General features: G+C 37.7%; 5 protein-coding genes across 10 annotated transcripts; 3 read left to right on the top strand and 2 right to left on the bottom strand.

Moving 5' to 3' along the window:
- The first annotated feature begins 58 nt into the window (after positions 1 to 58).
- On the top strand, positions 59 to 2,809 carry LOC105163213 (putative indole-3-acetic acid-amido synthetase GH3.6). The gene is made up of 3 exons (XM_011081478.3): positions 59 to 785; positions 1,163 to 1,270; positions 1,363 to 2,809. The coding sequence occupies exons 1-3, from the start codon at positions 493 to 495 to the stop codon at positions 2,690 to 2,692; spliced, it is 1,731 nt and encodes a 576-aa protein (XP_011079780.1). The 5' UTR covers positions 59 to 492; the 3' UTR covers positions 2,693 to 2,809.
- A 7-nt stretch (positions 2,810 to 2,816) lies between these two features.
- LOC105163214 (Major facilitator superfamily protein) lies at positions 2,817 to 6,896 on the bottom strand. 2 transcript variants are annotated; one of them, XM_020694253.2, is made up of 19 exons: positions 6,615 to 6,896; positions 6,140 to 6,375; positions 5,993 to 6,055; positions 5,685 to 5,774; positions 5,526 to 5,585; positions 5,374 to 5,439; positions 5,230 to 5,295; positions 5,007 to 5,082; positions 4,824 to 4,888; positions 4,647 to 4,739; positions 4,484 to 4,564; positions 4,299 to 4,383; positions 4,143 to 4,186; positions 3,986 to 4,048; positions 3,832 to 3,891; positions 3,702 to 3,755; positions 3,512 to 3,571; positions 3,316 to 3,430; positions 2,817 to 3,147 (listed from the first exon to the last, which is right to left on the bottom strand). In XM_020694253.2, exons 2-19 carry the CDS (start codon positions 6,335 to 6,337, stop codon positions 3,029 to 3,031), a joined length of 1,458 nt encoding a protein of 485 aa, XP_020549912.1. In that variant the 5' UTR covers positions 6,338 to 6,375; positions 6,615 to 6,896; the 3' UTR covers positions 2,817 to 3,028. The 2 variants fall into 2 exon arrangements, with proteins under 2 accessions (XP_020549912.1, XP_011079781.1); XM_011081479.3 differs by having other exon boundaries at positions 6,604 to 6,896.
- Positions 6,897 to 9,777: 2,881 nt separating this feature from the next.
- RKF3 (receptor-like kinase in in flowers 3) lies at positions 9,778 to 12,168 on the bottom strand. The gene has a single exon (XM_011081477.3). The coding sequence runs from the start codon at positions 11,900 to 11,902 to the stop codon at positions 10,010 to 10,012; it is 1,893 nt and encodes a 630-aa protein (XP_011079779.1). The 5' UTR covers positions 11,903 to 12,168; the 3' UTR covers positions 9,778 to 10,009.
- Positions 12,169 to 16,051: 3,883 nt separating this feature from the next.
- LOC105163211 (receptor-like cytosolic serine/threonine-protein kinase RBK2) lies at positions 16,052 to 19,364 on the top strand. 3 transcript variants are annotated; one of them, XM_011081474.3, is made up of 8 exons: positions 16,052 to 16,606; positions 17,061 to 17,453; positions 17,551 to 17,802; positions 17,899 to 18,053; positions 18,280 to 18,359; positions 18,461 to 18,596; positions 18,696 to 18,845; positions 19,029 to 19,364. In XM_011081474.3, exons 2-8 carry the CDS (start codon positions 17,078 to 17,080, stop codon positions 19,203 to 19,205), a joined length of 1,326 nt encoding a protein of 441 aa, XP_011079776.1. In that variant the 5' UTR covers positions 16,052 to 16,606; positions 17,061 to 17,077; the 3' UTR covers positions 19,206 to 19,364. The 3 variants fall into 3 exon arrangements, with proteins under 3 accessions (XP_011079776.1, XP_011079777.1, XP_020549858.1); XM_011081475.3 differs by lacking the exon at positions 16,052 to 16,606 and adding an exon at positions 16,627 to 16,703; XM_020694199.2 differs by lacking the exon at positions 16,052 to 16,606 and adding an exon at positions 16,710 to 16,815.
- A 979-nt stretch (positions 19,365 to 20,343) lies between these two features.
- LOC105163210 (autophagy-related protein 18g) lies at positions 20,344 to 27,297 on the top strand. 3 transcript variants are annotated; one of them, XM_088882295.1, is made up of 10 exons: positions 20,730 to 20,860; positions 21,611 to 21,772; positions 22,425 to 22,874; positions 23,447 to 23,863; positions 23,957 to 24,196; positions 24,305 to 25,120; positions 25,192 to 25,349; positions 25,904 to 26,037; positions 26,339 to 26,797; positions 26,923 to 27,297. In XM_088882295.1, exons 3-10 carry the CDS (start codon positions 22,587 to 22,589, stop codon positions 26,925 to 26,927), a joined length of 2,517 nt encoding a protein of 838 aa, XP_088738421.1. In that variant the 5' UTR covers positions 20,730 to 20,860; positions 21,611 to 21,772; positions 22,425 to 22,586; the 3' UTR covers positions 26,928 to 27,297. The 3 variants fall into 3 exon arrangements, 2 of the variants coding, with proteins under 2 accessions (XP_011079775.2, XP_088738421.1); XR_016066258.1 differs by lacking the exons at positions 21,611 to 21,772; positions 26,923 to 27,297 and adding an exon at positions 25,591 to 25,730 and having other exon boundaries at positions 20,344 to 20,860; positions 26,339 to 26,353; XM_011081473.3 differs by lacking the exon at positions 21,611 to 21,772 and having other exon boundaries at positions 20,350 to 20,860.
- The last annotated feature ends 274 nt before the right edge of the window (positions 27,298 to 27,571 follow it).

Here is a 27,571-nt window from a genome sequence, read left to right on the forward strand (position 1 = left end):
TTTCAAGAATGCTGCCATATTTTCCTTCAAAAGGTTGAGTTGAATAATTTGACCCATCTATTTCCAAGTGGGTTGAGCTGTTGAAAAGGAATAGTGATCGGTAACAGGCTTTGAGGATAAATCAGGCCATCATAATCAAAAGCAAACAACTTACAACGATGTATTAGGCAGCTTTTCCAACCCAATAATGAAAATAAATGGTCTTTGGAGTTTGGATGTACGTATTTGGGCTCCTCAACTTTGAATTCAGGGTCCAAGTTGAAGTCCAGCTTTTCTAAGTGGGCTGTCTTGAAATACACGCCCAATGGGCTTAATTTGAGAAGCCCTATACTCAAAATAAGTCCAACCATTTCTTTCTTATTTCCGAAGAGTGGTCAGATTCCGACACTGATCAAACGAAAATATTTCCGTTGTCTTCGGCGTGACATTCACCGGGAAATCGCGCCACCTTGAGAAAACGAGAAGCGGTTTAAAGAATACTCCGGCCAAAAGATGACGGACGATCAGGTCATCGATATGCTCGAGGATACTTTCCTGGACGCCACGAGGTGCCAGCTCGAGACGCTGAGCACCATCCTCGAGCGTAACGGCGGCGTCAGTTATCTCCAGCCGTACCTCCGTGGCTACAGTGCACCTTTGGACGCCGCCACCTTCCGCAGCGTCGTCCCACTCTCATGCTATGATGACTACGCCAATCACATAAGCAAGCTCGCTGATGGCGTTTTAGAAGACGATCATGGTCAACCCCGGCTCTCCGTTGACCCGCTCCTCTGTTTCTTCTACAGGTAATATGCTCATTTCCACTTTCCTCTTTTCTGTATTCAGTTTATATACGAACCAAACTTTGATGCTTGTTAGATTGCATCGGAAAAGGAGTGTAGGTTTTACAGTTTTCAACGAAAGTTACATACCGATTTGGTGAAGGTGATGTTGAATGGTGAAGAAATAGTGATACAGTTAATATTTTCTGGAATTGATCCTCCGGCAATTTTTCATTGAGGAGTATTGTAAAATGTAAATTCTACAAGACTTATTTAAATCCTCTGAGTTCTTCCTTTCAAGTATGGAAGGCCTTATTCAGTTGTTTTTTTTTTTTTTTTTTTTTTTCGCTTTTCTGATCTTTTTCTGGAAGGGAATCTAAGAATTGGGTGTTGCATTACAGTTCAGGGACAAGTTCCATGAAGCCAAAACTAATTCCTTGTTTCGATTCAAAGCCTGGAAGAGCAGTCTCTTCTTTAGCTCATCAGGGCAGTGCTGCAATTCTTAAAAGGTACAAATCATGTCTTTTCAGTTTTCTTTCATAATGATTTTGCTAAAATTGCCTGCCTCATGGTAGAGTTTGTATTCTAAACCTGTGTGTAGGTCCTTCCCACCCAGATCATCAGCAAATAAGGTTTTGGGATTCTTGTATGCAGGTAATGTAACACACACAAAAGGAGGATTCATGGCAATGGCTGCCACTGCATTCCCTTTGTACAGCAACAATCCAAACGCATCGAGGTTCCTGTCCGGTTATGTCAGCCCGAAAGAGGTTTTTCTAGGCACAGATGTTAAACAGCAAATGTACTGTCACCTTCTTTGTGGACTTAGACATTTCGATTTAATAGATGGTATTAGAGCACCATATGCTGCTGGCTTGATCAAAGCTTTTGTCCTTCTTGAAACACATTGGAAGAAGCTGTCTGAGGATCTGGAAAATGGGCTACCAAGTTCAGAAGTTAGTGATCCTGCAATGAGGCAGTCTGTTATTGAGATTCTCGGAGGGCCTCGACCAGATTTGTCTGAGAGAGTTCGACTAATTTGTGAAGAAACATCATGGGGAGGGATACTGGGTAAGCTATGGCCTAATGCCCGCTATGTCAAGTCTGTCACCTCAGGAAGCATGGTTCAGTACTATCCAAAGCTCAAACACTATGCAGGGAAGATATCGATATTAGGTTCGGACTACTTTGCATCAGAGTGCTGTGTTGCTATCAACTTGGATATAGTACAGCCGCCGGAGCGCACCAGCTATGTGATCCTCCCAACTGCAGCTTATTTTGAGTTTCTTCCATATGATGTCGAGAGATCTTGTGTGAAAGATGAACAAACTGTTGAGCTCTCTGGTTTAGAGGTGGGGAAGTTGTATGAGTTGGTCGTGACGACTTTTAGAGGACTGTATCGTCTCCGTTTGGGTGATATTGTGAAAGTTGTCGGTTTCCATCACACGTCCCCACAAATCGAATTTGTCATGAGGGCTCCAAAAAATTCTGCCGAAATAATTACTGAAAAGGATCTGTTGTCTTCCATGGGAAGTTTTCAGCTTCTGCTGAGAGACGAGTTGGCTGCAGAAGTTTTGGAATTTTCAAGCTTCATGGACTTGGAATCAGAACAGAAGAAGTTGAAGATTTTCATTGAAGTGAAAGACGAGTCCACTCTATTGCAGAATGACAAATTTACAAAATCAATTGATGCTCTAAGAAAGTGTTGCTCAGTTCTTGAGGATGGTTTGGGCGTCATATATCAGGTTATGAAGGCAAGAGGAGAAGTTGGCCCTTTGTCAGTGTCGATCGTAAAGCCTGGTACTTTTGATGGGTTGCTTGATGAAGCCATAAAGAATGGGGCACCAGCAAGCCAATACAAACCTCCCAAGATTGTTAGAAACTGTAAACTTGTCGATTACTTGGAATCGTCTGCTGTTCTCTCTTTGTAACTTCAGTCATCCCATGTTTAACATATTTATGATTCCGAGAATAACATGATTATTATAGTGAAAAAGTTGATGACTTGTTCTTTAAAATAGTGAAATACATTGACCATCCCCAGCCAACCATGAGTACTTTGTATCCTAATTCATCAATAATGAAATTGCCAGTGCTTACAGAGTACCTTATGCGTCCAGGTACAGTCACATAATCAATGCATGCTTTGCAACTAATTCTGACAGCAACAAGGTGTACCTTTCAAAGCATGCATCTCTCACAATGTTGAATGGTTGCAGAAAGAATCTAATGAAAAGATGTCTGCCAAGAGATGCTCCTCAAGCTTTTCATGAAGTGTTAATTGCTGCCTGTATCTGTTCCAGGGTCCTTCCTTTGGTTTCAGGTACCACCTTAATCACAAAAAGAATGGCAAGAGCATTGACTGCAGCATAAAGAATGAAGGTTCCTGCAACCACATTTCAGACAGTAGATTAGAGCCATTATATTTCCTTGTCATCATTACAATTGTCATTATCCTTAAGACCATAACTATTTTGTTGCTTGCATGCAAAGGTGAAGACATTGAAGTTTAGCACCTTCAGATAGAAATGTTGATTCAAAAGTAGTTGTTTACCATAGGAGCTCCAGCTCATGAGAAAATTGAAAGTGTAAGAACAAGCCCATGCTCCAAACCAATTCACCAACGTTGCAAAGCTTCCGGCAACTCCTTTAATGTTTATCGGAAATATCTGCAGTAAAGATAATTCTTAGCCTGAAATCTGGATCTTTCATCAGAATCTATATAATAGGTTCGGGAAGAGTTATCATACCTCAGACATCACAACCCATGGAACTGCTCCCATTCCAGCTGAGAAAGCCCCTATATAAACCTAGGTTGCAGAATACAGCTTATTGGATGAAGGGTTCTTTCCAAATATGTTTTCTAATTATTCCTTTCGTTTTGGGAAGGATGTATTTGTGAGATTGATATTGATAGCCAATTTAACTTTAAGAACTCACCAATATGCCAGTCACAGCAAGTGCAGGAACTGCAGCCAGTGCAAGTCCATGTTCCTGTCCGGAGTATTTTCCTCACTCAGTCACATTGTGTAGACAGGAAAAACAGAAGAAATACTGAAATATTTACTACCTTCAGATAGAATGAACTCGCTGTCAGCAGACAACCTAGGACCAGTCCTGCTCCAGAAATCTAGAGGAAAAGACCACATTTTCTTAAATTGTTGATAATGCAAAACAGAGTTCGCTATACTCCTATGAATCGTGGCAGCTATACTGAAATTTACCACTAGAAGTGGTTTTCTTCCAGCTCTGTCGATTAAAGTAGCACCTAGTGCAGTGATTATGACCTGATGGAGAGAAAATATATGCACTTGATTAAAATCCATGCCCCACTTTCCCTTGAAATTGTTTCGATATCCCCAACGTGAAACTAGTAGCTACCTGAAGAATCGCATAGATTATAGTTCCAATATCGGCTGGGAATCCTGTGATATTACAAATGAGAGATAGCAAATGATCTCAATATGAAGCTCAACCCCAGAATTAATATTTTCTAGTGTTTAGTTTTAAAGAAAATCATCGCTCGTGGTTTCTTACCTGAGGACTCGAAGATACTGCTGGTGTAGAAACAAACTCCATTTATTCCTCCAAATTGTTGACAGACCATGAGCCCAACTCCTATCTGTGTGACAGATTGATTGGTTTTATAGTTAAGCTAGAGCTTAGACTTAGGCTGTCAATATTAGGAGAAGAACTGCTAGATGAAGAACAAAGTCTCATACCGTAACTGACCGCAGATATCGCCTTTGAAACAAATCAAGCAGTCTGGCTTTCGGCAGCCTCTCGAGAGTTTCTATATAATCCTGTCAAGCAAATAAATGCCATCTGTGAATCCTATGGGATGTCAATGAAGAGGACATTCACGAGTTTTAAGAGTATGGATACTTGAATTTCAGCTGCCTCAGCGGATATATCAGCATTCTTTCCACGAAGTCTCCCCAGTGAAGCTTCAAACTCTTTTTGGTTTCCTTTTTTTGCCTGAATATTTTACTTGCAAGTAAGCTTTTCTGCAATCTTTCAATAATAATGTCCAAGTAGTTATTCTTGCACTGGGATTCTTACCAGCCATCTTGGAGACTCCGGAATGATAACGAGACCGAAAAGCAGAACAGCACAAGGGACTATGCCTGGACCAGGTTAGAAGTGAGTCTCTTGGTGAATATCTAGTATCTTTATTTGGAAAAATTGTCTCTTTTTCTTTTACTTCGCATGGAAAATATAACTAGGATTTGTTGCACAACATACCTACTAATGCTAAAGCCCTCCATGTTAAAAATGTGCCTATGATGAAGGATACTGATACTCCAGTACAAATCATAAGCTACAGTGTCAGGAGGAGCTAGTAAGTTTCATCTATTAGCTGTCGCGCCAACAGTCATCGGCTGATAGTGACCGCTCACGGCCTGTAATATTGTATAGTATTTGCTAACCTCTTATGTCAAGAAAGGTGAATTTTCTTAGGATTTACCTGGTTTACAGTTGTCAAAGCTCCTCGTAAATCCTTGGGAGCAATTTCAGCTATGAATACTGGAACCTATCAACCAAGAAAGAAGGACATGTAACCTCTATCTCTAGTAAGATTATATGCCTATTGGCAGGTCAGCAGATTTACCACATAAGAGAACACTCCCATCCCATATCCAGTTGCTAATCTTCCAATGTCCAGAAGCAGAGCCCCCTGTGCAATTATAAGACATGCTAAATTAAGTTCTTCCTTGATGTTTCTAGTCAAATACTAGATATGGTAGATTTAGCCATGGATACCTGGGCAAAGTAAATTGATAGCCATCCTGCTGTACAAAATGCACTTGATACTATCATTGCCTGCTTGCATTCAGATTCAATAGCTCTAACTATTATCAAGTAGTTCAATATCCTAGATAATGTAGTAATATGCACTTTTAAGAATCCCAAAAAGTTTACCCCTTTCCGGCCAATGTAGTCTGCGATTTTACCGCTAGTGATTGCACCAATCATTGCTCCAAAAGTCAGTATGGAGCCAAACAACGAGTACTGCAAAGAAAAGTCATAGAAGAGTTCAAAAAACAGGCTTAGGATTGAATCTTGGAGCAGTATGTATCTATGAGTAGTTCTCAATCAATAGTGAAAACATCCAGCTAATAATAAATGCTCTTCATTCAGATAAATTAGATGAGATGGTACAGAATTGTGAAAACAATTCTGGCAACCAATGACTACTACATATAGACTATACTGTGTTTTCAACCAACCTCTGCGAGGGATAACTTTACATCTTCTCTGATGGCAGCCTGTGTAGGTGATGAATAACCTGCCTGCAAAGTGGGAAAAGGGAATTATCACAAAGCTGCTAAAAATTCCAATGAGCGAACAAGTTTTGTAAGGAACTTATCACATACGCAGCATCCGAATGCATAAGAACCACAGACTGCAATAAATGTGGTGAGATACACCATACATCTCTCCTCTTTGCTGCTTGTCTTCAAGGGCTTCTCTTCATCACCATTTCCGGCTATCTCCACTCGTGAAAGAAGTGGAGCTCTTATCTCTTCCTGCACACAGCTTTCACCATTGTCTGTGTCTTCGTTGTTAGCCATGCCTGTCTTCTGCTATTCTTCACTTGCCAAAGTGGATACTTCAGGAAAAAGAACAAAGCATGTGATTAAGGGAATGAATAGGACTAAACAACAAAGTTTGTGGGTGGCGGCTTAAGTTCTAGGTGATAATTTATAGTATATAAGATGAGATGCAATCATTTTTATATTTCTTGACAGATCTGCCCTCAGCAACAAGGCATTCAACCTCATCATCTTGAGGTGAAGTTCAAGATTATAACAAAATAAGGTGACATGATTTATCGGACCAAGTAGATACGTGTGGAACAGAAGCAACCCTTTGGAGAAAGTCCTTTGTCCAAGGAAAGAAAACTCTCCAAGAAGTCTAGAACTAGTTAAAATGTTTATATTTGTCCAACATTAGAAATAACACTTTTGCATTTCTTTACATATAGAGATAGGAAGGATCAAAGAGGATATTTATGAAAATCTATCATATTATTGTTATCCTCTTTTCATGCTACTGAAAGATGTATGCTGGATAATGATTGCCAGACAATCTTTATCCTATCTTCTAATTCTTTGTGGGAGTATTGAATGTTATACAACTGCTTAAAATTGACTTCCTTGGCATATAACATTGAGCAGCCAAATAAAGTCAAGAACTACTCTTTAAGTCTTTGTTTCCAACTCGAACACTGATTCATCTATATTAGATGTGAAGCCCACCCCACCCCACACACGCATACACCAGTTTGAGCAGCAATACAAGTAATAGATTGGTGATAGTTTTGTGAAACGTCGACCGGCAGAGACAACAGTGATGGTCCCTTATTACAAATTTTCCAAAAGACTAGATTTCATTTGGGTGATGCTGATGCCTAACTCCAGTTGCCCCTCACTCAAAATGAATGGCTGGAACTCTGTACCCAATCAAGCTGAGCTAGCAAGAGTCATATTTTTATTAATAGGTACACTGTTTACATGTGATGGGTACATTAGTTAAAACCCACAACAGCCAAGAAAGGATAGAAGATAAGTCCTCAACAACAATTGAAAACTCAAGGGCCTTGTTTTTTTCTTCTAAGGCATCTTAAAAATGCAGACAAGCATATCCCCTTTTATTACATATAGCTTCACAGTCAAGAATCTTGAGATGTAAGAGTCTGTACATGATGTTAAGTTAGCAAAAAACGTTACATAGAACAATTACAAAGTTGGATGTGATGTGCAAATTGGCAAAATATCTCCACCTACCAAAGTTTAAGTTCCTCACCTATCACTTTTTGGTTGATTCAAGACTTCTGGCTCAGTACTTCTGAAAAGGAAAAAAAGAGGAGGAGACATGAAAACTTTATATACAACCTTTGCTTGTGGTTCTTCAGAATTTCCTCAAATGAGAGCACAAAAAGGGATCTGTGCTGCCTTCTTGCCTAATTTCTGCTACATAAATTTACTGGTCAGGAAGGTTGTAGCATGTATTTACCATGACCAGTGAATTAATAAGAGAAAAATTATAATTTTAGTAATGTAATTTAGGGTTTGTGGTATTTTTAGTTCTTTATAAATTGATTTTGCACAATTTAGTTTTATAACTCTAAATGTTTGGCAATTTCAGTTATTTTTTCAATCAATTTGAACAAAAAACTATATGTGGCTTGACCCAATTAAATTATAATTTTAATATTGTAAATCAATTCGTACAAGATAAAAAATGTCAACTCCCCTAAGTTACAGGAATAACGTTCTGGGATCAAAATTGCAATTTTATTGGGCTATGTGCAAGTCATGTGCAATTTTTCAGCCAAATTGGCCGAAAAAGGATGAAAATAGTCAAAATTTTAAAATTACAAGACTAAATTACAAAAATTAATTCGTGCATGGTCAAAAATACCATCCCATAAATTACATTTATTTTATTATTTTTTTATTGAATCTCTATATAAAATTGCACCTTTTAATAATTAAAAAATATTAAATTATTTGAATATATAAATAAAATTAGTTAATAGATTATAAGTTTAAATTAAAAAATTATCACACTTCTATAAATTATTTGAAATTATTTTAAATTAAAAGATTTTTATAACTAAGTTTTACTAAAATAGAAATTAAAAATAATTTATGTATTTTATATAAATCTAATTAAAATTAATAAAATAAAATTAATTTATTTATTAAAAAGATATTTTAATTATAGGTGGGTTAGGGTGGGCATGGCGGTGTAGTTGGGGAAGAAGGGATATTTTTTATAAAATAAATAATTTAATAATTTAAAATATCTTTTTAATAAATAAGTTATTTATTTATTAATTCTAATATAATTTATATAAAATACATAAGTTTTTAATTTTAATTTGAGTAAAGTTTAGTTATAAATAAAAATAAAGGACAAAAAATCTTTTAATTTTAGTAATTTTACTAAGGGATAATTTAATATTTTAATTACTAAAAGGTACAATTTTATATAGAGATTTAACAAAAAAAATTAATATAATAATTTATATTTAAATTAAAAATTAGCATAAATAATAAAAAAGTATATGGGCTTAAAAAGAATCACTTTGATACCCTTTCTACTTTTTAATAATTACAAAAACACCCCTAAGGATATTTCTGTTATTAAAAAGCTATTTTAAACATTGACTTAGTAAATAGGAGTATTTTTCGATTTTAAAGGTTGACAGGAATGATTTCTATAATTTTTCAAAAAATAAAGGTGATTTATTTAAAAAGAGAATAGGTGAGTGGTGTAATTAACCCTAATTAAATAACTGTTTACATTATTTTTGTTGGTGCAGATTCTTTAAAGTTGTTGGTCTGTACAAGCAAGACATTCTGAGATGTTATGTACATAGGAATCCTAAGTGAAAACAGGAATCCAAATACGGTTAAATTCTAAACCGGACTGTACATTTATGAATCACATCAGTCACTTGGAATATTAAAGTGATTTTCAAGAAAAGAAGAGGGCAATTTAAGTTTAAAGAATTCAGCCCTTTTAGTCGTGCAATCACTGCAAGCTCATGTGCATCAAACACTAATAATTACTAGGATCAATTCTCTTGTACATTTATGAGATTTATTTCACACTCCACCCTTGGTTTTATGAGATTTTAAAAATGACCCCACGTTCCAATAAAAATGGCAAAATGAAAGCCAAAAGCATTGCAAATTTGGTTTCCTTCACCAACTGTCGTTAATTTTAAAATTCCGTAAAGCGAAGATCAAAGTGTGAGAGAGTAAATGTGTAATCTTGGGGTATATGGGGCATGAAATCAAAGTATTTTGAGATGGTGGGCTGAATGTATGAAGCAGTGAAGTGCATGTTGCTCTGGATTCAGTTCAACTGCCTCAACTGTGTTATTAAAGGAGCTCAGGAACTAGACCTGTGTTTCGTCTCAACACTTCATATGTGGATTACTGGAAATCCAAACGAGAAACATCAACTCACACTCGCCGGTGCAAACATCACATGCACATTAGAGGGATCATGCACTCTCAATATCACTTTGAATCTATATATCAGTTTACATAAGGGTATGAGTGATTCGAGTTCAATGAATCACACAACTAATATAAATCAACAAAAGAATGAGCCAACCATCACAGCTTGAGGAAAGCTAATTACGTTGCAGTAGGGACTTCTCACCCAAGAAAAGATGAGCCGCCTTCCGGATGCTATCTACCACTGTGGTTCCCATCATCTTCGTTCTACCTTTCCGAGAGATCTTGCTCCTCAAATGTATAAGGCTGATAACCAGCAGGTGTCGACAAATGACCTGACCCGCTGCTACTCACTGATCTCTCAATATCATCAATATTTGCAATAAGAGAAAGTGGTCTTTCAGGTATTGATGGAACAGGCACGTCCATGTCCAGCATCTTAACCACCTGGTCCATTGTCGGCCTAGCATAGAGTTGTGGGTGCGAGCACAGAACAGCCACCAAAACATACTTCTCCACCACCTCTGGGGTACCCAAATCCGGCATACCCTCTTCAACCACATCCATTGCTCGCCCTTTTCTAACCAACGACCAAGCCCAATCCGCCACTAGAGTTGGTTGCCCGTCGTTAACAGCAATAAGAGCTTTCTTGCCGCTCAACAGCTCAAGAAGAACAACCCCAAAGCTATAAACATCACTCCTCTCAGTCAACTGTCCATATAATGCATACTCGGGCGCCACATATCCCATCGTCCCAGCAACTCTAGTGCTCAAGTGTGTCGTTCCCTCAGGAGTAAACTTTGCCAAACCAAAATCCGCTACTTTAGGCTCAAACTTCTCATCCAAGAGAATATTGCTAGCCTTAATGTCTCTGTGAATAATCGCCGGCTGAGCGCCATAATGCAAATAAGCTAGCCCCCGAGCCGTTCCAAGTGCTATCTTCTGGCGTGTAGGCCAACTCAATTTCTTGCCCATCACCCCAAACAAATGATCGTGGACACTCCCATTCTTCATCAAATCACACACAATGATCCTCTGGTGACCTTCTAGAGGGGTCGTTGCTGTGCAATACCCTCTCAAAGCAACTAAATTTACATGTCTAACACTTGCGATGACTTCTACTTCATGTGTAAAACTAGCATCTCCAGCAGCCGAACAATTCTTGAACCTCTTCAAGGCTACTTCAGACCCATCCGGCAAAACACCCTTGTACACATTACCATACCCTCCTTTCCCGATTATATTCTCTCTCGAGAAATTCTTGGTCGCAGCCCTAATTTCATCGAACGTGAACCTAATTAACGTTGTACTCGCGCTAATTGACTCCAGCCCAGAACTCACATTAGTATCACTTCTCATGTTATTCCACTTCCGTCTCGAAATTCTAGCCCTTCTCCGCCGTAACAACCAGAAACCAGAAAAGCCCAGAAGCAAAACCACACCACAGATCACCACAACGACAGCAATCACAATCTTCTTCTTTTTCTTGCCACTAGAATTAGACGACGTGAAATCGAGATTAAACAAGCACTTGGCCGTACCTTCATCGGTGGGCCCGAAATGATTGCTAAAAGCAGCGGCATAGATAAAGGGGTAAGCAGTACAATCGGAGACGTTCCCAATTGAGGGCCCGGGGAGATAAGACGCCTGGATGCTGGAAAGCGAAGTGGTACACGAGGCACAGGGGGAGCTGTTGAGGAGGGACTGGTTGCAGGCGGCGGCGACTTCGTCGAGGGCGGATGGCGGGACGGCGGCCTCGAACTCCGAGCGAGTCGTGATGTTCATGCAACCGCGGGCGATCCACGGCGTCTGGAAGCCGCAGCGGCTGCGGATGTTGAAATTGGAGACATATTCGTTGACCAGCGACTCGTAAGCATCCCAGCAAGACTCAGCCGACTCGAAGGGGGGAAGGAACGAGTTGGTGAGACGAAGATACTCGGATTGAACAAGACGGAGGCCTTGGCGAATGTACTGACACTCGGAGCGGGTGTCCAAATTCGGACGCTTGGAGTCGGGGGCCAACCGCCGCAAGACGTCAAATTTCAGGGGGCAGGGGGAAGAAACGGTAGCATTCTGGAGGAGGGTCCGGCGGGGAGAGAGAGCGATTAACAGTTGGGAAAGTGAGAGCAAGAACAGAAGAAGAAAAATGAAACGACACATCTACGAGGTATATTATGCGGTGATGCAAATTGCAATTGATGAAGAAGAGTAAACGGTTGTTTCATTTAGCAGCAGAATCAAGAATGGAGATAGAAGAGTGGAGGCGGCAGCAGGTTCTGAGAAAAAGAGGAGACGACTAAGTGGGAGTGGAAGCAGAATGTTTTGACTATTATTATACTTTACTATTATGGAGCAGAGTTGCAGTTGAATTGAGGGTCCTTCTTTCCAGTTTCCACCACTGTCGTCCTCAAGACAACATGACTTCGTTAGCTTCTAACTTCCAATCATGTAACTATTTTTTGTTTTCTTTAGTTTATGATAAATTATAATGTGTACAAGTTGACATGAGTTTTGAGATACAACTCATTTTTTGAGTATAAATTTCATCATCCCAATCTGCTACTTTATTTATTCATCGTTTTAATTATATATATTAGGTCTGGGCAATTTATCTTACACAACCCAATCACTGTTGCAATAATATACAAATTCCTCTTCTGCAACAAATCTTAACCTCCAATTTAACAAAATAATATTGTATTTTATATTTATTTTAAAATTAAATATTTACTCTTTTTTTGTTGGTCTGTAAAAGTAAGTATAGAGGGATTAGAGAAATGTGGGCTTCCATGCATGTTTGAAAATTGACTAACAATGCTCGTGCTCTTGCTGGCCTGATAGTTGAGAGGTTGGGCCTCGACCCAATATAAGCTGGGCTAAGGCCCAAATAGTAAAGGATCACTTATTGGGCTTTCTTAAAAATGCCCACTTCATGATATATTTTTGCGAACCACGTGTCATTATTTTATTTTTTATTTTTTATAATTAATCGTTGTGGCATGTCATTCCTGCATGCATCTAATAAATAATTTTTTATATTTTAAAAATAGTGTAAATAAGATCAAAATATGCAAATCAATACGTCACACTAAAAAAAATAAAATAAAAAAAAGAAAAATAATTTATTAGTTAATGTATAATTTAAAAGGTCGAATAAGTTAATTACCTTATTAGTTGAGGGACATTTTTTACTTTATAAAATATTGGTACGACGAAGCCATTAACCACCATGTGTAAGTATAAACCCTCTTTCGTGTTTATATTGGTATAGATAATTAAAGGATGAAGTTGGCTAAGTTGATGGAATTTCTTTTACGTTTACAGTCACTTTCTTGCGAGATATTATAGTAATTCTCTTTTAGCCCTTTCAGGAATTTATTTCTATGCTATCCCCATAGTAATTTAATGTAATAATTTCATCATTAGCAATTATTTTATTTTTTTTGTATAATAGAATTATCAATGATAATTTTTAAACCATGTTTTGTATTAGCACCATCTAAAAACACAAAAAATTACTGATTAATAGTGGATCTTAATTCTGAAGGTTTGAGCCTGTCCGCGTTATATTCAAGCTCAACGACCTCATATCAAAATTTTTAAATAAAAAAAAAGTAAATTATACAAAACTCATATGTATAATGATTGACGTAATTATGAATATCTTCTTATTGTTTAAAAATATACAAATTTCTTTCAATATTTAATGAAATTTGTAATCCTCTAATGAAGGTCTAAAATTGTCAACTTTGCCCTTTCATTATTTTTTTAAATAAATTTAAAAAATATTAAAAAGTCGGACGAGGTGAATGCAAAAGAAAAGAATTTTTAAAAAATACTCTTAATCCATAAGAAATATTCATAAAATTTTAAAAAAATAAGTGAAATTAATTCATAGTCCGTTGGGACATTTTGGCCAATTAATCACAACAAATGGATGAAATCTAATGAAGTCTAATTATTAAAAGACTGCTAAAAACCAGGAGAATATTGATGATTTTTTAGATAACAAAAAAATATTTATAATTATGTCCAATTTTATAAAACTCGTTGTACTTCTACTCAATAAAAGAATTGACCTTGAGCAACTGTCAATGTATACAAATTCTACAAACCATGTAAAAAAAAAAATATTTTTATATTTTTACACACATTTATAATTTGACTAAAAACGATGCTCAATATATAGTTATTTTAAAATTGATATGATAAATCCTACGATAATATGAGGAGATGAATTTTTCCCATAAATTATATTTATTTTTTCTGTTTTGTTTTAATGTGAATATTGACAAGATGGACTCATTTTAAATTATGTTTTATATGAAAATCTAATTGTTAATCTTTTATTTCTGATTGTAACATAAAATACATTAAAAGTTTGACATGTTTCAATATTAACATGGCATGTCATCTTTCAAACTCAAATTCAAAACAAGTCACCTAACAAAAGCAAAGTTAGTGGAAACACGACTTCTACCTTAATTAACCTCACCTCACATCATTATGAAAATGATATTTCTAAAGCTCCTTTAACCACAATTGATTATATTTGATCCGGGTCATTGATCGTTAGCTACCTTATGCCCTCAAAAGGATAGGGAATCCAAGAGAAGATGGCAGATGGTTGGGCTCGTTGTGTGGATCTCAACCAAAATCCTTCGATATTCAAGTCGGTGAAGTATTCGAGATAAAACAAGTAAATCAAGATACAAACTCAAAGCAACCTAAAGTGGGTTATGGGTACAATAATATCTTACCATAAATAGACTAAATATAGGGTATTTATAGTGTCTGAATGAGTCCACTTGCATGCTTGAAAGATCCACTCGTACTCTGTCACGTGTCGTCATCTTAGCCCAATCATGTCATATAGATCAACGGTCTACAGGCACGGGTCGTGATCCGGGTCAGGACCCATGATTCGACCCGACGTCATCAATAGGCAAGTTTTTTGGGTTAGGTCGCGGATCCAGGTCGTTACTTGAGATCCGACTCAATATGTTGATTCGCGGATCTTTGGATATATTTATGAAATAAAGACTTATTTTGAGGGCAATTTTGCCATTTTTCGACCCAAATCTCTTAATCCTCCATCAATATTATTTATAATCTTTATAATTATTTATTTAATAATTCGTCTAGTAGACTTAAGATGTACGAAACTAGTAATAATGACAGGCGTAATAAAGCATGGAAATAAATTAATTATATGGATGATGAGTAGATAGATCTCATCATACATAGTTGTCAACATAATTAAAACGACAATTAAAAGCGTTAATCGGATAAAGATGCAAATCAGTGGTTGAAATGATGAACGGAGTGATTAGAACACGTTTGGGGGACCCAGATTATTATAAAATATAAATTAGAAATTACGTTGCTGCATCAGTTAATTAAACATTTCATGATTAGAGCTTCTTTTTAGAGAACGAACATTATATTCTGGGCAAGCCTAGAAATTTAGTTTCTTTTAGTTTGATTCCACGAATAAATATATATACAATAAATTTGGTCATGGCCCGACTTTAGTTTATATTTTTTTTCATAGTAAAAAGTACCATTTACCCTCTGTAATACGACGAATAAAGAAAAAATATTCTTGTAAAAAAATAATAACAATTATTTTTTTGTATTTTAAAAAATAAAGCAAATTATCAGAAGAGTTTTTGCTCATTTCCCATTTCATAGGGACATATAATCTTATTATGTAATAATCTTTGCAGTTTGCAGCATAATATGAAAAAAACAATTGTATATTTTTGTAGTGTCAATATAAAAAGGAATAATGTTGGTTTGTCTAACAGAAATTAAATCTAATTTTATCAAAATTTCAAGAGTTTATATTATAATTTCACCATATCCTAAAAATATTTGAGTGCATGTTTTTATGCCAGTCAACCATACTTGACCCAATTTATCGGAAAATATAAACCCAATTCATAGATAACTAAGCATGTCGTATTATTCAAATTTATAATATAATTCACAAATATCAATATGTTTTATCATATACACATTATTTATATAATTTTAAATTCATGAACTCGGTATCTTATTAACCGACTTAAAAATATTGGAATACACGAACTGGATGGCTCTAACCTTTATAATCTGAAACGATCAAAGACCCCGGTCAACACTATTAACTAGTAGCGGTCTCCCAAAATCATACTAGTTAACCTTAAATTTCACATTATTAATGAATCCACGTTTCACATATAAAATAATTCCTGTGGTTGTTTGTTGGAATCGTACTCTAGATTTTAGAATGGCTAAACTTGGTTGACCAGTGGAGCCGAAACGGTGACATCAATGAACAGCACGTGGGCTCCTGCTGCAGCCCAACACCGTGTCTGACTCGAATACCTCAGCCCTGCCCTGGCACACAGACTCCGACCGACGGAGAGAACATCGAAAACCCCCCCATCTTCTCCTAGGATTTCGCTTTTGCTTTTCGTTTTTCCCTTCAGATAAAAGGCAGAGATCTTTTGGTGGGTAGTAAAGTGTGGGGCATGTTATGTAAACACAACAGCAGCAGCTTGTCTTCGAAGAATCACCTTACGTAATCATCATCTCCATTTCTTCATGCACACTTAGCGCTCCACCGACTATAAACAACAACGAAAAAGAAAAAGTGAAAACCAAGTGTTTCCAGGAAAAAAGGGTTGTGAGAACAAAACCCACAAGTTTCAAGATTTGTTTTGCGCTGTAAGAACAAAACAAGAACCACCACTCTGTTGCTACAGTCCTTATCTTCACATTGTCTTGTTTGCATCCTATGTCCCGTCCGCCTCTGGGTTTCTTTTTTGTCTGGGATTTCTCGACAGAATTTCGGGTACTGGGAGCTTCTGTTCTATGGTATGAGTCTCTTTATGCTTGCTTTCTCATACTGCGTACGTATGGTATTACTGTCGCTCGTGCTATTGTTTTCTGTTTTTGATGGTTTATCTCAATGGTATCATTAGAAATTTTCTTACCCCTCTGCTAAAATTCTCTCTGATTCTGCTTCCCGAAATAATCAGCCAAGTTTTGGAGTGAAAGATGGCAACTTTGTGATTTGCAAATCAGTGCTGTGTTCTCCATCCTTCTTTAACATTGATTTCCCATTTCCAACTTTTGCTACCATTTAACGATAAATTCTGCCTTGTCTTTGTTCTTATTGAAGTTTTCGCAGTATTAGGCTGAAAACTGATAGCCTTAATTTACTTTGTTTCTTGGTAGACGTGAATGCTCTGTTAGCCTTAATTTGCTTTCTTTCTTTCTTTACTTCATGAAAATCTTCATTGATTTTGCTGAAACTGTTTCTTGGTAGAGTTGTGAATTTGAAGTATGGAGAAAGAGAAAGAGAAAGAGAAAACAAATGTTTATTCACCTGATACTGTTCTGGAGGACTTCTTAAGAACAGCAGAATCTGAAACGGATTCATCAAAAGCAAGTACTTCGGAATCGGAAGCAGTCGATCCCAAACCGGCTTCAAGATGGGCTGTATTTTTCCAGTTGTTGAGATTTAAATCAAAAAGAAAGTTAGCCACATTACATCCTCTAAATGCCCTTAGTTTATCAAAAAGGTTTAGTGGTAGCATGAGGGAGGAAGTTTGCAGCGTGTCGAATCCCCTAATAGATGCTGATCTGAACTATTTTAAGCCTCAATGGAAGAACTTTAGCTTCTCTGAACTCCAAACTGCGACCAGCAACTTTTGCCAAGGTTAGCTCTACGTAACGTGTGTCGCTTTTATCCTTAAATTTCGAGAAGCATCCTTTTATTAGGGAGTCTTGTTAATGTTATTTATTGTCTTGAGTAGGATATTTGATTGGAAAAGGTGGTTATGCTGAGGTGTATAGAGGCCGTCTACGTGGGGGGCAGCTTGTTGCGATCAAACGTTTGATGAAAGGACCCATGGAAGAAAGGATAGGGGATTTTCTGTCGGAACTTGGGATAATGGCGCATGTTAATCATCCCAATACGGCTAAAGTGATAGGCTATGGTGTTGAAGGTGGAATGTACCTTGTCCTTGAATTTTCTCCCATTGGAAGCTTGGCCTCTATGCTTCACAGTGAGTGTGACGTCTCGGGATTTGCTTTCGTTTATTTCTGCCATTCCGGTGATTTCTTGGGTCTGAGTTGAGTTGTTTTTGCCTTTTGTTTTACAGGTTCCAGGGATAAGGTGGAGTGGGATATTAGGTACAAGGTTGCAGTGGGAACAGCTAAGGGATTGCTGTATCTTCATGAGGGTTGTCAAAGGAGGATCATTCACCGAGATATTAAGGCTGCAAATATATTGCTTACGGAGGACTTTGAACCTCAGGTACTCCCGAAAAATGTTTCTGCCTAGTATGGGAATGATGTTTCCTCTTCTCTGTTCTTGCTTATTTGATTATGTCTTATTTAGTTCTTGAGTCTGGTTAATTGGTGGAACATAGTTGCTAGATCTTCTAACATGTGAATTATGAGTCAAATATTGATAAATCTTTTAGTAAATAAATCAATCGATGCCCGTAAATAGCCTGAGTAAATTGTTACTTTCAATTCAGATATGTGATTTTGGCCTTGCGAAATGGCTGCCAGATCTCTGGACTCACCTTACTGTTTCAAAATTTGAAGGCACTTTTGGGTATGTAGATCCTGCTGTTTCCCTGTTATTATTTGATCTATTTCAGTGCTCCGTCTTCGTTAAAACTCTAGAAAGACTGCTCCTAATCATGGTCTATGCAGTTATCTAGCACCCGAGTTCTTGATGCATGGAATAGTTGATGAGAAAACTGATGTTTTTGCCTTTGGAGTCCTCCTGTTGGAACTTATTACTGGGAGACGAGCCCTTGATTACTCGCAGCAAAGCCTTGTTATGTGGGTATGCCTACACCTCCTGTCCCCCTGTGCTACTAATTGCAACATGCCTTCTTCTGAACAGCATTTGAAAAGTCGCTAATGCTGTTTACTTGTATGGTAGGCTAAACCCCTGCTGAAGAAGAACAAGATTAGCGAGCTTATAGACCCCTCGCTCGCTGAAGCCTACAACCCCATGCAAATGAATCTCATGATTTTGGCAGCTTCCCTTTGCGTGCAACAATCTTCAATCAAGCGCCCTCGAATGAGTCAGGCACGCTCAATTTCAATATTTTGCCTTCTTATTTCTGAACGGCACCTTGGACAATTTAATTGGCCCTTCTCCTTTCTCCTTATACTGCCTGCCTGCCTGCCTGCCTGCCTGCGACATTATCATCATAAAATAATGAGCGACATTAAAAACGTGTATTGATCAACAACCGGTTTGTGGATGCAGGTGTTGCTGCTTCTAAGAGGGAGCTGTGGGAGCTCAGACATTATAAAAAAATGTAAAAAACTATCAAGTTGGAAGAAGTATTATAAGGAGCTTTTCAGTGCTGAAAAGTACAGCTTCGGCCGAGGCGTAGGCGTAGGCGGTTTAACTCTGCAGACGCAGATGGCCATTGAAGCTTAAATGGCACACTATTTTGGTTAGTATTAGCATATCTATAGATGTAGAGAAGTAGGCATTTGCTCAGAGACCAAAATTCATCATAGGACTAGACACTGTTATGTAAAATACAAGGTGGTTCCGATATTACATGTAAATTATATTTGCAGCTTCTTTACTTAACAGTTATGTTACCATAGCCCGGTTCAAAGGTCCATCTAGTCTGGGGTCGGGCCGGGTAGGTTATCAAGGAATTGGGCCTGGTATGGGATTTGAAACCTAACTGCTGTTAGCGTTAACCCTACCATATACATCATATATACATACACCACAAATGTTGAATCTGTTGATGGGGACGTGGAGTAGGGCTCCTTCTTGATTGGCAAAGGACGCAACAGCTATTCGATTCGAGTGCCTAATGTACTTATCCTTTTTGCCTTTCCCAAATTGTGTCTGCACGAAAACAGCTGTTGTTTCTTTCTTCCTCTACCTTTCTTTCCCTTTCTCCGCACCCAACGCTAATCTCAAGAATCAAGACTTTCCAATCAATAATCAGTTATTGAAGATAAACTTGGATCATGAATAGCAGTGTACCTTTTATCCTATTTACTTAATTCAAAATATAAAATTGTTCCCCCCCCCCCTCCCCCCTCTCTCTTTTTAAAATATACCAATCATTATATCATCCATTATATGATAATTATCTAGTAAAGCACATTGCGGGCATCTAATATTAGGTGATGTAGCTTGCAATTGTGTCTCGTTGTCCGTTTTGATTTCGAATAAGTCTTATAAATTTATTTTGAACAAGCTCTACACAATTTTCTATTCTAACTCCTGAGTATTACAAATTTATCTTGAAACAACTCTAAGGTTTATGAATCGTTCAACCCTTTTTTTTTCTTTGCAAAATGGATAAATTAGATAATTTAAGTAGTGAGCTCTAAATAGATTTATTTATTTCCAATAATGCATTGGTGTTAAGTTTGGTAAGTATTTAGTAGTGTGAAGCAAGGGGCAAAGGCAGGCTGCAGTCAAAATTCAAACAAATAGTAATAAATGTAGTAATAATTTTGTAAAAGAGAGAAAAGGAAATAATTCACAGTGAAATTTTGTTTTTTCTTTTTAATTTTGAGTTTTAGTCTGGGGATAGATTTGCTTACAGAGCAAACAAACACAATAAGCGGAGGGGGATCGCGTGCGGGTATATATATATGGAGGCCGAGTCCAGAAACAGTAAAGAAAAGCATTCGCTTCAAGTCAAACTCCGAAAACTCACCAAAAACTAGCCGATTAAATTAGGAAAAAATCGGAAAATATTGCGACTGTTTCGCGTCGGTGTCTCATTTATCCGGCGAGCGTTGAATTTGATGATCGGAAGTACGGCTGACGCGTCGGCCTGTGCGGCGGTGCACGACGGCAGTGGACTAGAATCGGAAGTTACCGGTGAGGCGGCGGTGGTTGGGAACGGTTGAGAGATAAGTAAGGATAGTAAGGAAAAACTGTATCTAAGAATGAGGAAAGGCAAGGGGAAGAACAGCAAACTGCTGCCTAATTCCTTGAGAATTATTTCTTCTTGTATCAAAACGGTGTCGACGAATGCTAGCACCGCTGTGCGCTCCGCCGGTGCTTCTGTCGCCGCCTCCATTTCCTCTTCCGGAGACGATCGGAAAGAGCAGGTCTATTTTTATAACTTCTTTCTAAGTGTATTATCTGCAGTTCCGTTTCGCGTTCGTTTTTTCCTTTTTGTAAACGTCTACTTTCTTGCGATTCTCGACTTTAGTGGTTTTGTGATTCGTCTAATTAAGATCGTTTCTGTTATTGTATTTGGTCGTTTCTTGTCTTGATTGAATTCGAGTTGTTAGTTATAGAAATTTGACCTATTTTTTATTTTTGATATATAATTTAGAAGAGCTGTACAAATTCCATTCTGAAGGTTTCATAGCCAAGGCCACCTGTTTTTTTCTGGAGTGTGCTATTCTTTCTTCGCCGTGTTTATTGTATCCCTTTACTTCAGGATTTCTTGGTTTGTTTGAGATGATTTCTATCTATAAATTAATTGTTTGATGTTCTTGATTGAATTAAAATATTAATACGAATCTTATTTTCTTAACTTCACAAATCATTTAGTACTTAAACTGATTTTTGTTGATCTTCTTAGTTGATTGTGTTTTTGATTTGGTTGGAGGCGATAATTACAAAATACCATCAGTTGTTTTATTTGTGTTTGTTATCATGAAACATATGCGCGAAGATGACATCTCTTCTAAATGGTAAAAGTTATCAGATTGTTTGTCTCTTTGTGATCATAAAGAAATTGTGTCAATACTGCTCTCCTAAATCGTATATCTTCGTTGATTTTCTTGACCATAGTCCCTTAGTTTGAGTTCTTATAATTGAAATGATTTCTTTTGATATCTTTACGGCAGTTTGTTTGCTTTAGGGTTTGATGAGCAAAGGAAAAAGGTCAGGTAAAGGGAAAGAGAATCATATAAATTATCAAAATTTCAAATTATGTTGATGTCTACGGAAAAATAGGAAGGACGGACATGATGGCTGCTAGAAGGAGGATAGATTGCCAAATACAATAGGTTTTTCTCTTGAAAAAGCTTTCCTTATTACGTGATACTTTCCTGCAATTTTTTTTCCTTAATACCCAGGAAACAAAAACCAAAGTTGTTCTCCATATGATTTTCTGTTTCTTTCCTCACCAAAATCCTCATGCCCACACAGGGTTTTACTGTTACAATACACTTGATTGACGTGTAGTAGTGCTTAAGTATAGAAACATTCAATTGTTTGTTTCATACTTTCATTGTTATCATTTGGATGAATTGTGTCAGAACTTCATTTTAAAATGTAAATTTTCTGGGATACAAGCATGCCTTTTTCATTCTTAATCATCTCTTCAATTCTGAAAGAAAGCAATACGACAATGGCCCTTTGTCAATTTGTCTCAGGGTGGTGTGGTACTCTATTTTTAATATCTAGCTATCGTATGACCTGACTAACTATATTAAAATACATTTCACACTACTATGCAAAAATTGTAGGTGCTTGTATTGTTTATTTAGAGTCAACATCTTAAAACTCCTTTACTCAAAATTAGCAAAAAAAACTCTTAATTGTTGCTTTCATCTTGTCATAGGGTCAACAGTCGTTTGGTTTGCTTCTTTGATGACAACTTGTTGTTAATCAGGTTGCTTCAGTTGTTGACATACAGCTGACCTTTCTGTGAATCAGGTATTATGGGCTGGCTTTGATAAGTTAGAGCTTAGTCCAACTACCTTGAGGCATGTCCTATTACTTGGTTACCTAAAGGGTTTTCAAGTGTTCGATGTTGAGGATGCTTCTGGTTTAAGTGAATTGGTTTCCAGGCGTGAAGGACCAGTTACCTTCTTACAGATGCTTCCAGCTCCTGCAAATTGTGATGGTACTGGAAAGTACAGTTCTTGTCATCCCATGCTGGTTATTGTTGGAGGAAATGAGGAAGAAAGAATCACCCCACATACTGTGCCAGCGCATGTCAGATGTGGTTCAGCAGAGTCATCATACAGTTCTTTTGACCCCCCTAGTTCTGTTCGGTTTTACTCAATGAGATCGAATGAATATGTAAAGGTCATTGACTTTAAGTCTGCAGTATTTATGGTTAGATGCAGCCGCCGAGTAGTAGCTATTGGTCTTGAAGAACAAGTAAGTATTTGCCAATATGAGATTCATTGATGTACCACTTCTTATCACACACAAAAAAAATGTAGAAAAAGATAAAAAAGAGAGAAAGAAGCAGGTAGCTATTATCATGTAGCATTTCCTTTAACTAAGTAAGATGCCTACGAAATAGTGGGACAAGAAATCATCATTTGTTGGCTTTTAGTCTTCATATTTCTTTTCCCTTATTATGAAACCTTGATGCAACCTTTCCTTTTCCTGCTTGGTCTCTTCTACTTTATGTTTTGCATTTTCCGTATACGGCTGTGGCAAGGGGCATTAGGTTTTGTATTTTTCTCTCAGTTATCCTGCCTTAGGAAACATTATGAACACTAAGACAAATTGAAGAATTGCCTAAATTACAACCACAGACTTTCTTATGTGTAGGATATATAGTTGTTTCGGCAGATGTGGTCTGGTACAAATAAGATATGACGGATGGTTTTAACTTTGTTTATATTTGTTAAGCATATGTAACGTGCTGATACATTCACCTCAGTTCAGATTTTTACCGACACTGATGAGATGAGGGCCAATTTCATCTATATTTTGAGCAGGTTTACTGCTTTGACACCCTTACTCTTGAGAAAAAATTCATAGTTGTCACCTATCCTGTTCCTCGAGTTGGAGAGCAAGGATCTTTCGGGATCAACACAGGTTATGGTCCAATGGCTGTGGGCCCAAGGTGGTTGGCTTATCCTCCTAATCGACCATTCCTGTTAAATACTAGTCGGGTGAGTCCAAAGAGCCTCACGTCAAGTGTTAGTCCATCGACATATCCTGGCAGTGGCACAATGATGGCGCGTTATGCAGTGGAATCCAGCAAACACTTAGCTGCTGGATTACTCACATTAGGAGACATGGGATATAAGAAATTATCCAAGTATTATCCAGAGCTCCTTCCTGAAAGTCCTAGTTCTCCAGGCTGGAAAGCTGGGAAGCTAGCAGCATATGAACCAGAAAATGCTGGCGTTGTAAGTGCTAATAAAGTATAAACTTAATGATTAATAAGTTTAAACTTAGTCAGACTAACATTCTCTTTTCCTTATTGAATTTGTCAAATGCAGGTTGCCGTGAAGGACCTCGTTTCCTCTGAGATTATATCGCAATTTAGGGCTCATACGAGTCCAATATCTGCTTTATGTTTTGATCCAAGTGGGACCCTTCTGGTTACTGCCTCTGTTCATGGAAATAACATAAATATATTTCGCATCATGCGTTCTCACAAAGCCAGTGGATCAGGTACAGGTGACTGGAGCACTTCTTATGTCCATCTTTACAAGCTGTATCGCGGAATGACTAGTGCTGTAAGTATATGCTCACTGCTTGTTTTGCTATATATTCTGTAATAACATCTTCTCTTTCTAGGTCTCAACATTTTTTATTTTCTTGGCCTCTGTTAATTTCTTCATCAGGTCATCCAAGATATCTGCTTTAGTCATTACAGTCAGTGGATTGCTATCGTATCATCAAGAGGAACTTGCCATATATTTGCTTTGTCCCCCTTTGGGGGAGGTGATGGGTTTCAAACACTACATGCGCAAGGAAGAGGTACTTCTCTGTTTTTAGCTTCGACTCCACCATGGTGGTCTACTCCAACTTTCACATTGAATGAGCAACATTCTTTGCCCCCACCTTCTTGCACCCTCTCTGTTGTCACCAGGATAAAGTGCAGTGATTCTGGCTTGCTTAATTCAGTTAGCAATGCTGCTGCTTCAATGGTGGGTAAGTTATGGGTTCCATCTGGAGCTGTTGCTGCAATTTTCCACAAGTCTAATTCTACTGGTTCACTGGATGTTAAGTTGAGTGGTAGTTCACTGGAGCATATCTTAGTTTTTGCCCCATCAGGCTTTGTGGTTCAACATGAAATTGTGTCCCCTATGGGGCTTGAACGAAGTGAGAATAAAACTGAGTCTATGCCAGCTCCACAAGCCAATGCGCAAAGTGAGGAGTTAAGGGTGAAAGTTGAACCTATTCAATGGTGGGATGTGTGCAGAAGATTAGATAACATGGAGAGAGAGGAGTGTATTTCTGGGAGTTTCTTTGATGGATTGAATGATCCTGAGATTGATGATGACTCCAAAATGGTTTTAAAGGAGAATCCAAGTGCTGGAGAGAAGAAGCCAGGTAAGACTGATTCACTGAAGTCCTCTGAGAGATCGCATTGGTATCTTTCAAATGCTGAAGTGCAAATAAACTCCTGCAGATTACCCCTATGGCAAAAGTCGAAGGTACTTCTGCTTTGATATTCATGTTATTGGTTCTATGGTGGTTTATATAACTAATCTGCATTGTTAATTAGATGCGTTTCCACTTAATGGAACCTCCAAGAGCAGAATGTTATTTGGGTGGGGAGTTTGAAATTGAGATGGCTCCTTCACATGAAATTGAGATAAGACACAAGGATTTGTTGCCAATATTTGACAATTTTCCGAGAGCAAGATCTGGCTGGATTGACCGGTGAATACCTTTTACCTTGCTCTTATTCTAGGTTACATCTTCTTTGTCTTATTCTTGCATCGTGTACACAATATGCACCTGATTCGGAGATTGATTTTGTTTCTTCTCAAGCAGTTGGTGGAAGGATCAATTGACTGTTATGCTGGCTTCTGCATATTGTTGTTATTTGGATTTGATATTAAGATTGTATGATTATGGTAGTTTCTACTTGGATTCTTATATAAGTTTAACTGGTACATAGAAGTGCTGCAAGTGCTAATTCTAATCAACCGTTTCGACTACTCGGACCTGAGAAGCTCACCATTTTACATTATTTATCCCTCTATATGCAACTAAGACATATTGTTATACAACGGTCTTCTTGTGGTGCATCATTTAGTGGTACGATTATTTTTCCTTAACTCCTGATTATATATGAGCATCTTTCTCCATAATGTTTATTTTGTTTACCTGGTTGTATTTTCATATTATTATGTGTTATCTGTCCCCGTGTTATGTCTTGCTCAGAAAAGTACTGTCAGGTGTACTGGCTATAACTTCATTGTTTTATGCAGATCCATAGCTTGTGAGGGAAGATGTCATACTGCTTCCTCTAATAGTTGTCAAGCTAGAGAAAAGACCAATGAAGCAAGTATTATTTGTCATTCAAAGCCACCTTCATTTAGTTCTACTGAAAGCTCCGAAGGAGGTAAGATATATATCCCTTGCATCTTTGCTAAATTATATTCCTATGAAATTGTTGAAGTTCTCTTTTGTCTCCCAGTTTAAATGTAGTGGTTAACTTATAGTTTACGGAGCAGTTGTGCCGTGGATATGGCACCACTTTGGATAATTTCTTTTACTGAGATTGATGGTCTTACTGATGTGTTTATTGTTGCCTAATTAACTGCAAGAAGGATCACTCTTCCAAATTTCAGCCCTGCACCTTATATGTATCAATTATTATACTCTTTTAGGTCCCAACCTCATTTTCTTCACTTTTTTACCAGGGTCATCTAGACGAATGGAGAATTTGCTTGACTTGGATCACATGAGCGTTGATAGATCTCCAATACTTGTTACCCATGCGGCAAGTGACTTAAACACGGAAAGAGATGAGAGTGGCAGTTTCAAGGTTTCCTTAATGGACCAGAGATATAGACCCATTATTCCCATTCCCTCTGTAAACAGCCACGTCAATTTTCTTGTTGATCATGCTACCATTAGTAGGTCATCCTCACTGGGCAATGAGATTCCATTATTGAATGTTGACAATACTGACTCAGCTGTAGATGTTATGCCTTCAAGGACTGAGGAAACAGTAGATTTTGCGCACTTATTTAAGGAAGAGTACTGTTATAAGCCTGAAGTTGGGACTGATGAGATGGGTAACAGGGGTAATAGCCATGAAGAGGGAAAACCCGAAGATGAAGGATGGATTGGTGGGATGTTTGATTTTTCTGAAGAAGGTAGGACTCTGAAGTCGAGATGCTCTCATCCAGTCTCTCTTTGTGCTACTTAGTTTCATTAGTTCTCCAGCTTTTTAGCCTTGTCTTGTGTCTGATCTGGTATACATTCTTTTCTCTGATTGCAGGCTAAGTGATACTTCTGCCGAAAGAATACGGCGCGTGCTTGGATATGATATTTAAAAATTTAATTTAGTTGTACAAAGTAAATTCCAGTTTCCTGAGTGGAAGGAATGTGAGCAATTATACCACATACGGGATAACCTGTGGTTTGTCCCTCTTTAGTGTGTACACTGTTGTATATAGAACATTCATGAAAGTTCTGGAGGGGGTCATCCCAAAGGATGAATTTCGACTCCGGAGTATGGATTTATATTTGCTTTGTTTCGGATGTTGGATCCATTATGTAGAGATGACTGATAACAAGTGTTTTCCCATTTGTGTAACAATTTTTTCCATGAAAAGAGAATGAAGAGATGAAAATTTGAACAGCAGTAGAACAAGCGGCTTCCTAATCATGAGCCTCTCTTTTTCCCTTTCACCACTTGTTTATTGTTTGTAGCAGGGTATCGCCATGAACAACTCTGGTCCTTGAACGATCAGATCAAATCAGGCCAGCTGATTGTATCACTGCAGGCAACTTGAACAAGTGCTGAAGGGACAGTTTTAGATGTCCAAATTTCACAATTTGGATGACAGATGTTCAACTTGAAGAAGTTGAACAGGTTTGGGTCCTCTTAATACATCATATTATTGCGTCAACCCTTTCAGGTGATT

The sequence above is a fragment of the Sesamum indicum genome, linkage group LG6 (assembly GCF_026168435.1).
Source record: "Sesamum indicum cultivar Baizhima isolate 11 linkage group LG6, ASM2616843v1, whole genome shotgun sequence".
In the NCBI taxonomy this organism is placed as follows: domain Eukaryota; kingdom Viridiplantae; phylum Streptophyta; class Magnoliopsida; order Lamiales; family Pedaliaceae; genus Sesamum; species Sesamum indicum.

Excerpts from the sequence above, each read along its gene's own strand:
- LOC105163213 (XM_011081478.3), top strand. The coding sequence starts at position 493 with ATGACGGACGATCAGGTCATCGATATGCTCGAGGATACTTTCCTGGAC. Across the intron at positions 786-1,162 it reads CTCCTCTGTTTCTTCTACAG|TTCAGGGACAAGTTCCATGA; the intron begins GTAATATGCTCA and ends GTTGCATTACAG. Across the intron at positions 1,271-1,362 it reads AGTGCTGCAATTCTTAAAAG|GTCCTTCCCACCCAGATCAT; the intron begins GTACAAATCATG and ends ACCTGTGTGTAG.
- LOC105163214 (XM_020694253.2), bottom strand. The coding sequence starts at position 6,337 with ATGGCTAACAACGAAGACACAGACAATGGTGAAAGCTGTGTGCAGGAA. Across the intron at positions 5,586-5,684 it reads ACTACATTGGCCGGAAAGGG|GCAATGATAGTATCAAGTGC; the intron begins GTAAACTTTTTG and ends GAATGCAAGCAG. Across the intron at positions 4,187-4,298 it reads CAGTATCTTCGAGTCCTCAG|GATTCCCAGCCGATATTGGA; the intron begins GTAAGAAACCAC and ends GTAATATCACAG.
- RKF3 (XM_011081477.3), bottom strand. The coding sequence starts at position 11,902 with ATGTGTCGTTTCATTTTTCTTCTTCTGTTCTTGCTCTCACTTTCCCAA.
- LOC105163211 (XM_011081474.3), top strand. The coding sequence starts at position 17,078 with ATGGAGAAAGAGAAAGAGAAAGAGAAAACAAATGTTTATTCACCTGAT. Across the intron at positions 18,054-18,279 it reads CGGAGGACTTTGAACCTCAG|ATATGTGATTTTGGCCTTGC; the intron begins GTACTCCCGAAA and ends CTTTCAATTCAG. Across the intron at positions 18,846-19,028 it reads AGCGCCCTCGAATGAGTCAG|GTGTTGCTGCTTCTAAGAGG; the intron begins GCACGCTCAATT and ends TTGTGGATGCAG.
- LOC105163210 (XM_011081473.3), top strand. The coding sequence starts at position 20,696 with ATGAGGAAAGGCAAGGGGAAGAACAGCAAACTGCTGCCTAATTCCTTG. Across the intron at positions 20,861-22,424 it reads GAGACGATCGGAAAGAGCAG|GTATTATGGGCTGGCTTTGA; the intron begins GTCTATTTTTAT and ends TCTGTGAATCAG. Across the intron at positions 22,875-23,446 it reads CTATTGGTCTTGAAGAACAA|GTTTACTGCTTTGACACCCT; the intron begins GTAAGTATTTGC and ends TATTTTGAGCAG.